The following is a 9,780-nucleotide window of genomic DNA, read 5'->3' on the forward strand; positions in this document are numbered from 1 at the left end:
AAAAATGCGGTTCATAAGAGCCTGGAAAGTGGCTGGGGCATTTGTCAAGTCGAAAGGCATGACAAGGAACTCATAGTGTCCTTCATGTGTGCGAAAGGCCGTCTTTTCGACGTCTGCCTCATGCACTCGGATCTGGTGGTATCTCGCCCGCAAATCCAGTTTTGAGAACACCATCGCCCCATGGAGTTCGTCCAACAGTTCATCGATCATCAGAATCGGAAACTTATCAGGTACGGTTAGTTGGTTCAACGCGCGATAGTCTACACAGAATCGCCAGCTCCCATCCTTCTTCTTAACCAAAATAACCGGACTGGAAAAAGGACTGTTACTTGGCCGTATAATTCCAGAGGTTAGCATGTCCGACACTAATCGTTCGATCTCTCCTTTTTGGATTTGAGGGAAACGGTAAGGCCGTACGTTTGGTGGATCCACTCCCTCTTTCAGCATAATCCTATGGTCCCGCCCTCGGTGTGGTGGCAGTCCAATTGGGGTCTCAAACACCTTAGCAAATTTGTCAACTACGGTCCTCACTTCCTCTGGAATTTCCTAGTTCCCTTCATTCTTGTCTAATTCTGAGAACTCACAGACTTCTACCAGCACCCCAGCCCCATCTGGCGACCATGACCGGACCAACGAGCTCATGTTGACCGGGGCGTAGCATAAACTAGGGTCCCCTTTCCAAATAACCCATGTTGGGCCCGCCCGGAATTTCATTAAAAACCTTGCCCAATCCGCCCTCACTTCACCGAGGGTGCGGAGCCACGACACTCCCAAAACCAAGTCCGCTCCACCTAGGTCAAAGGAAAAGAAATCCTCGACCACCAAGTGACCCTGGATCCACACATTCACCCTTCTACAGACCCCAACCTGTTTAAAACTTAAACCATTCCCTACTATAATATTGTGACTTACCGTGGAATCCTTTGGTAATTGCAACTCTTTCACCACCGACTCTGAGATGAAACTATGGGTTGCTCCGCTGTCCACAAGCACCACGACCTCTCGTATTCCAATCCGACCCCGAAGCTTCAGGGTATTGGAGGACGAGACCCCACGCATCGAGTTCAAGGACAAATCCACCTTCTCATTTGTGACTTCCTTTCCGCTGTCCTCCACTAACCGGGTTTCTGGGCCCTCATCCCCGTCTTCTCCTGAGAAATCCTCCTCATCCGCCAGGATCAACACCTGTAGCTGCCTGTTCTTACAACGATGACCAGGGCCGAATTTTTCATCGCACTTAAAGCAAAGCCCCTTAGACCTCCGCTGCTGGATTTCATCCTCCGTGAGCCGGCGGTAAGCCGGAACGGCTCCGAACTGTGTCGGCGTCCCCAATCCCGGCCCTAGTCGCGTACCTTGCCCCTGTGCCGTGTCACTCGGTGCTTTGGATCGAAGGGAGCCTTCTGGTGAAAATGGGGTAGGATTTGGGCCTTCGACTGATCCCCCCGAGCGACCCCACCCATCCGATCTGGGCCCCCGACCCATTCTGTTCCTCCTGACCCGGTCCGCGGCTTCGTTTCGGGCCTCCACCTGTTGGGCCAAATCCGTCATTCCTTGTAGGTTATTGGGCCTGTGCATTTTCAGCTTGGCCCGTATGTCCTCTCTCAGTCCATGGAGGAAAGCCCCTCTAAAAATTACTTCTGGGACCCCTTGCATTTGCGCCGCCGTGCTCTCAAATTCTTCTCGATAGTCCGCCACTGTAGATCGCTGACGGAGAGCCATCAGTTGTTCCACCGGGTCCACCTCCCGCGCGCGTCCAAACCGTCGTAGCACCCCTTCTCGGAGTTCCTGCCAAGATCTGAACGGATCTTGTGCGTCCGCCCACTGGAACCAACCCAGGGCTCGCCCCTCCAAACAAACCGAAGCTATCATCACCTTCTCCTCGTCTTCCACGTCATTCACGGCGAAATACCGGTCGGCCCTGAACACCCAACCTTGGGGATCATCTCCTTGGAACAAGGGCATCTCGAGTCGCCTTCCTCGGTGCTCCGCTCGACCCCTCGGCATGGGAGGTGTCTCCTGACGATTCTCACGTTCATATCGCCGAGGTTCCTCGTGGCGAGGGGGAGGAGGAGGCGAGACCGGCCTCACGTTCGGCGGTGGTCGGCGTAGGTCAGGGAACCGCTGAGGCCCTGCATCAAACCTTGGGGGAGGTTGCTGGTTGCGTTGGAGCAACTCCGCCTGCTGAATAAGCAGGTTCTCCAACCTCCTCACCGCCCCTCGCATTTCCCCCATCTGGGTGCCAAACTCAGCCACGTCTTCTTGTAGTTTTGGAAGTGGCTCCATCATCGCCTCCACGATCTGCAAGGATTCGTAAAATGTTCCCATCCTCTCCTCGAGCCGAGCCAGTTCTTCCCCTGGAAATTGCTCTCCGGAAGCGTCTGCCATGGATGACCGCTCTGATACCAAATTGTTACGTTCCTGTCCAGATTCCAATGTCTTCCCTAGGAAGATATAACGATATTCAATTAAATCGATGAGTTCTTTATTAACAACCAGCCAAACAACCAAAGACGGCAATTTCCTTCCAAAAGTATAACAATGGTAGAGATTGGATATTCTCAGCCTCCAATGGTCTGAGACAGAAGTTACTCAAATTCCAGACAGCCTCTCACCTCCTCTCTGTCTGCCTAAATACTCCACTACTAACAGAATCCTAACTAACTGGACACCTCAGCCCTTCTTTCAACAATTCCACTTTCCTCCCCCTTTTCCTGCCTAATTCCCCTACTGCCCCTCCTAGTGTAGACCCTCGTAATAGGGGGCCTAACATATACCAAGAGAAGCATTTTATGAAGATCATGAAGGATGAAGTAGATATTGTAAAGGACCTACCGCCTGATTTGAAATCAATTGACATTGAAGCTATTGGTAGTCTTGTATGTCATTTTATTGATCTATATGTTGCTTCATATGAATCAAGTACTAACCAGTTTTAGCTTGAAAACAATTTTTACAAACCTTTTATGTTCCTCTTTCCAGATAACTGATGCAGATCTTGTGAAAGAGGCAAAACCCGTTGATTATATCAGAACTGTGCTTCCTCTACTCTTGCGCAATAGAGTTGTTCACTTCCTCGGATTTGGAAATCGGCTTGGCATTGATCCATTCCCCTCCGAGCTTCAGGTGATCTTCTATGTGTCTCACTTTTAGCTAGCAACTTGCGTTTTGTTTTTTGTAACAATTTCTGACAATACTATTCTTGCTGAGACTTATTTCTTTTACAACATTGCTTAATCATGCATACAAATAGTATTCATCAAGGTTCATAATCATAAACGATAGTCATGATTGATAACATTTCACTTTCAAACAGAAACTGAGATGCAAGTGCAACTTCCACGCTTTGAAGTTTGTACCAAAAATTCAACAAGTCGGTTCATTATTGGTTCGGAGGATCCGAACACACAACGCTGCACGGAGTAAATTGGACAAACAGTTGCTTGGAAATTTCATGTCTAGAGTACCTCCAAAAGGACACGATGTTGCAAGCAATGGTCCATCCAAATATCTTGCATTGCATTTAAGATTTGAAGTTGACATGGTTGCTTACTCTCTTTGTGAGTTTGGCGGCGGAGAGAGTGAGAGAAAGGAACTTCAAGCCTACAAAGAACTTCATTTCCCTTTGCTCATTAAGCGCTTGAAGAACTCAAAGTATGTATTTCATGCCATCCACTTATGCCCTTTTCAAGTCTCAAGAATTACTGAAAAATTTAGTATCTTTCATCTTTGATTTTTCAAGTCAATATGTATTCTCAGGCAAGTTTCTCCGAAAGAGTTGAGAAAGCTAGGGAGGTGTCCTTTGACACCAGAAGAAGCAGGGCTTGTTTTAGCTGGTCTTGGGTTTAAACGTGGAACGTATATATATTTAGCAGGTTCTCACATATACGGTAGTAAATTTAGAATGAATTCTTTTACCAGTTTGTATCCTAATCTGGTCACAAAAGAAACTCTTCTCACGCCTACTGAACTCGCACCATTTCAAAACTTCTCTTCTCAGGTAAAATTACGCATACTAATTGTTATAATTTGCACTTATCATTTCTTTTATGTTACTAATTTGGGCCTCTTGATGCAGCTAGCAGCATTGGACTTCATTGCATGTGCAACAGCAGATGTGTTTGCCATGACTGATTCTGGAAGCCAATTATCTTCCTTAGTTTCGGGTTTTCGAACCTATTATGGCGGCGGCAATGCGCCTACTTTGCGGCCTAACAAGAAGAGATTAGCAGCAATTTTGTCGGAAAGTGACACTATAGAATGGAATAGTTTTGAAGACAGAGTGAAAAAGATGATTGAGGAAGGCCAAAGAGCACGTGTTAGGGGTTTTGGTAGAAGTATTTATAGACAACCAAGGTGTCCAGAGTGCATGTGCAAAATTCACTAATATATTCTCAAAATTATGATCACCATTTGGATTCTTGTCAATTCTTCAAGATATATTTCCATAATTTTTTAATGGTTACCCCTTCTTTCAGCTACATATATTAGTTGCAATTTTTTTTTTGTCCTATATCCACTTTTCTTCAATTTTTTTATACAATTGTAAATTTTTGATACTGTAAACTAATAAATAAAACCATGGTGAACATTACACAATACGATGGAGTGGATTTGCGAAAGAAAAAGAACTGTATCAACATTACAGGTATAAATTAAATCACACACTTACATGTTATAGTATGTAATTGATATCTCCAAAATAGATAGTATACTTTTTGAATAAACACAAAACATTTATATAAATTTCTTGAAATACTTAGCGTAAAAAATATCATGTCATTTTAGATGAATAGAGCCACTTTAAATTTGGAAACCTTTACTGTCCATTCCAGTTTTCACTTTGAAGTAAAACTTTAATTTCCATTAACTTTTTTTTGGAACGGTAAATACATAGTTTTGCCGCCAAATAATTAAATAAGTAAAGAAAATATAAGAATCCTTCTTCTACAAGGAGTAGAATTCCAAGCGATTACAATTGATCAGCACAGAAAATACAGTTTACAAACCTTAACTACTTCAAGTGCTCTTATTGTTCTAATTCTACTCGATTTATAACTCTTTACCATTAACTACAGAGCTCTCTCAAGTCTCAAGTCTCACATCCTCTCATTGAGCTCAATCTCTCTCTCTCTCTCTCTCTTCTCTCTCTCTCTCTCTCTCTCTCTCTCTCTCTCTCTCTCTCTTATTTAGAAGAATGGCAAGGAGAAAGTCAAGAAGAGCAGCGACAACGAAACCTCCCATGAAGCAGATGAAGCTTGACACTGTCTTCAAATGTCCTCTATGTGATCATCCCAGCAGCGTTGAATGCATTATGTAATTATAACTTGCATAGAGAGTTTTTATTCTTATGATCGTGTCCTTCTTTATTTTGCATGTAATTTTATATTCTTTTGTTCACTCAGTGACTTAAAGCATCGGATTGCGGAAATAGATTGCTGGTTTTGCCAACGGTCGTACGTTACTATTACAGGTTCGGTTGTTTTGACCAAAATCTGTTAACATAAATCATTCTATAAATTTGAGTGTGTAAAATCTATTATTGTTTTTTTTTATTAATCTGAATTTACTTGTCTTGTATTTGCACAGCTTTAACGGAGCCAGTAGACATGTAAGTGCAACTCTTTTATCTTCCTTTCTCTCTGTCACAAATGTATAATTTATGGAAAGTTTAAATATTTGCAGATATCATGAGTGGGTTGATGAGTGCGAACGACCTAATTAATTATGTAGCTACCGGAGGCATCCAAGACACATCACATAAAGTTTCTCAGGCATTCTACAAGTCCTAAGTCTCCCAATATCTATTCAAGCAAAAAAAAAAAAAAGAAAAAAAAGAAAGAGAGAGCAAAAAAGAAAAAAATAGAGCAAAAAAGAAAAAAAGAAAAAGAGCAAGAAATTGTACTACTTTCTTTCTATATAGTGAAAACCAAAGACTAAAGTGGATGTAGCCCTCACATTGGGGGTGAACCACTATAAATTCTGGTGTCTCTTTATTTTCTGCTTTTTATTTCTTCCTTCATACGCTAGATCAATCTAATGTAAACAAGTCATCATCCAATGACTCCTCCAATTAGTATATAATACAAATTGATTGCACTTTAAAGGGTTTAAACTGGAAAAAGAAAAAAAAAACGTGGAGCAACAATTGAAATGCAAGAAACTGTTCAATCACAACACAAAGCTCTAAAACAGAAATGTTGAATATTTTGTCTACATATTCTTGACTATTTTAATGTGTAAATAAAATTTTTTGATCGAGTAAGAAATATGTAAGGTGCGCCTCTTAAATGGAAAATCACGTCTTACAAAATGCTAAATGACGCGTCGAGCAATTGAAACCGTTATTTTATTAACGTCAATTTAACTCGTCTATATTATGTTATTTATGAAAAATATTAATTTCAAATGAAGATACAGATGTCCTATATTGGACTTTTGAGGAATTAATCCTTCCGAGTTCAACGAGTTATTGTCTCTTGATTCTCATCTTGACGTTACCTGCAGTTCAAGTGTGAAGTAAACAAGGAAAACGTGTACTTTTTTTGTACCAGGTTACTTGTGGTAACGGGAATTATGTAGGGAACTTGGCTTCTAGAACTTTGACAGAGGTTTATTTCGTTTCTTGACTTTTTGAATATCTAATCAAAGCTCAATCTCTCTCTCTATCTCTCTCTTATCTCTCTCTCTCTCTCTCTCTCTCTCTCTCTCTCTTTTCGTTTCACTTTCGGTTGGGCGTCGCAGAGCAAATTGTCAATAAGGTTGGTTGTTTCTTGATTTCGAGTTTCTTTTTTTTTTATTATTCTCTGTTTGGCTGTCGAGAAAGTGAAACGAAAAAAACTTAATCGCAAGCTGTCAAGAAGAGACATACCAACAAGCGTCTGTGTGGATTACTATGGAACACTTTCAATAATCTCATGTTAGGTATCTTAACTTTCATGGTCTTTTTTGGTACAACATTTTAGTTTTATTTTGTTATAACAGAGAGATATAGCCAATTAATGGCTACACATTAGTCAGCGCAAATGGCGGTCTCAATCAACTATGTGTCATAGTAAGTATTTGATTCTTTCCATATTATCAAGCTCGTACAGAGAAAAGAAAATCAAAGTTTTTAATTGTGATTATTGAATGTGACCGAGTTCCTAATATGACATGAAAAACCCTAGTCAATACTGCAAGAAAAAAGGAAAAAAAAAGGAACCTAACTTTCAATTTAAAAGGGCCCATGCGTGTAAAAACTATATTCACTGTTTGATCTAGAGCTTCTCTGGCTTTGATACCAAAAATTACGACTTCATCGAGAGATTTAACGGATTGTACTTGAAATTAGATAAAAGATGTAGGAGTTCCATTTTCATAGTTATTTTTATTATAAATTTAATGTGTAACAATAACTGTGAAAAATAAGAGTCAAACTTATTTTGTAATTATTTTCGTGATGATTTTCGTATATTCTATTATCTTGTTCCACGAATGAGGTGGGTGACCAAGATATTGCAACTGCTTGCAAATTTGCAATTGTGTTAGCGTGTCATCATTTTTAAATGCAACTCTTGTTCTTCCAATGTTTTCTTACAGCAATTATGGAAAGATCCCAGGTTTAATATCAAAATTTCCCGTGTTAAGTTTTTTACGGAAAAGAACACTTAACACTTGTTTACACTTGGAGTTATGGCATTAAATGTAAAATTACAAAAATACCCTTTAAAATGAATTTGGAGAGCACTCGATCAATGCATGCATTACCCAAAACAAAAAATAAAAAACAAAATGGTCTTTTTCCTTCCTAAAAAACAAAAAAGATAAAAAAATAAAAACTAAAGTTGAGCTTTCTTTTTCCTTCCTAAACTTTCGTCCAAACCAAATGGTCTTGTTCTATTTCGGCAGAGCACTAAACATACAATGAAATTCAAGATAATTTTAGTTTTCAATATTTCTGTTCAAAAGTACAAATGAAACAAATGAACGAAACAGAGCCAACAACTTATGAATAAATAGACAGCCATAGCCATTGAGAACTGACGATCCGATGGTTGAGTAGAGTTTTTTTTTAAGAAGTTTTATAATGGATTAGGTTTAAGTTAATTGATGGATTTGGATTAAAATAAATTAAAATGATCACTAATGTAACACCCATTTTTCTAAATGATAAAATTCTTAGAAATAGACATTAAGAATTAATTTGAATCATGTTATGGTGTTATATTTAGTAAATTCTAATATCAAGTCGAGTTATTTGTTACAGGTGAACGCGACGAGGACTCGAGATGCCGAGAACAAGTTCATGCCATTTTATAGAAGTTATATATATGTTCATTTTTTATGTTTTGAAAAATGTATATATGTTCATGATATGATGTACTTCATGTTATAATGCATGAAATTAAATGTCTTAGGAAAATTCTAAGCTTTCTTTGATTTTTTTTGTTAGACAAAAAAATCATTTCCATGACGTTAAATTTCAACTCTATTTTGGACCTTTAAAATTCTGAAATTATTCCTTTAGTTCATTCAAATATGTAGAGACTTTCATAAGCTTTCTAACGCCTTCTCATTTGCACAAATCGGACATTGGAGGAAGAAGATGTAGCCAGTATACTATCCGGATACCCACCAGTCTCCGACTAGGTTACTGCACGCGAAGAAGAATGAAAATTTTAGAAGTTGACCTAATTCTTTTATTTGTCTTCCACACGACTTTACCAAAGGCCTCTTCAACAAAGGCCTCCCAGACCGACGCACCACACAAGGTCCCACAGGCATCATACATGCCCTAAGCATCCCATTCTTTCTCATTCTTTCGCAAATAAATTCTCTCCCCGGTAATTGTTTTTGTAAAGCTTTTTCTAGCACTTTTGTACCATTTTCTCTCTATATAGTAAAAATCTAAATATTACAAGGTGAATCACTATAAATCCTTATATTTTTTTTCCGCATTTTATTTATTAGTTTATATGCTAGATCAATATAAGGCAAACACAAACAGAGTAACATTTAGAAACTGCCTAATTGGACACTAATACAAATTGATTGTAATGTTTATCCTCCACAATTCCCATGCAAATGAAAATAGTTTTTAAACCCTTCTATTTGTTACTTCAGCCGGGGTAAAGAAGGAGAAAAATTAAACCATATATTTAAATGAAGTCATTGTTAGGTAGCAATGTTGGATTAACATAAAAAAATGGAAAAAAAAGGTACAGCATGATATAACATATAAGAAGTATACAATGAAAGCAGGATTAACTTAATATCAATATTCATTCATAAACAGGAGTCAAATTCTAAAACAATTCTAATTCAGAGAAGCAAATCTAATTGCTAATATTTAAAATAATCCTAACATATAAAAATAGCCATACATTGATGTAAAAGATAAATAAAACTTTAAATTCAAACTATTCAAATAACTATAATCCTATTATGCATTATCATTTTGGGGTTGAAAAAACTCAATGCCAAGAGTTTAAAATCTTCCACCACCGCACGTGATACTAAAATTAAAAAATTGCTATTTCTGTCAACATATTCTTGAGACAAAAAATCTTCAATCACGATACTTAAATTCTTTTCTATAAATAAATTGTTTAAGTAAGAGTTTGTACTTGAGAAGAGTCATATCAGACGTCTCCGTAGAAACTTTGTACAGATAGAGAACTTCCTGCACGAGTCTTGGTATTTGAAATTTCATTGTCTTTTTTTACTCACTACAAATTTAATGGGTACATTTGTAGTAAGTATTCAATACTTCTATATTATTAAGATCATGCTGAGTAAAGA

At 38.6% G+C, this 9,780-nt stretch overlaps 1 protein-coding gene across 1 annotated transcript; it reads left to right on the forward strand.

Annotated features, from left to right (window-relative positions):
- Positions 1 to 2,383: 2,383 nt before the first annotated feature.
- LOC21384264 (O-fucosyltransferase 8) lies at positions 2,384 to 4,384 on the forward strand. Its single transcript, XM_010105617.2, has 6 exons — positions 2,384 to 2,414; positions 2,746 to 2,876; positions 2,980 to 3,123; positions 3,314 to 3,651; positions 3,757 to 3,997; positions 4,076 to 4,384. Exons 1-6 carry the CDS (start codon positions 2,384 to 2,386, stop codon positions 4,382 to 4,384), a joined length of 1,194 nt encoding a protein of 397 aa, XP_010103919.2.
- Positions 4,385 to 9,780: the final 5,396 nt, after the last annotated feature.

The sequence above is a fragment of the Morus notabilis genome, unplaced genomic scaffold (assembly GCF_000414095.1).
Source record: "Morus notabilis unplaced genomic scaffold, ASM41409v2 Scaffold270, whole genome shotgun sequence".
In the NCBI taxonomy this organism is placed as follows: Eukaryota; Viridiplantae; Streptophyta; class Magnoliopsida; order Rosales; family Moraceae; genus Morus; species Morus notabilis.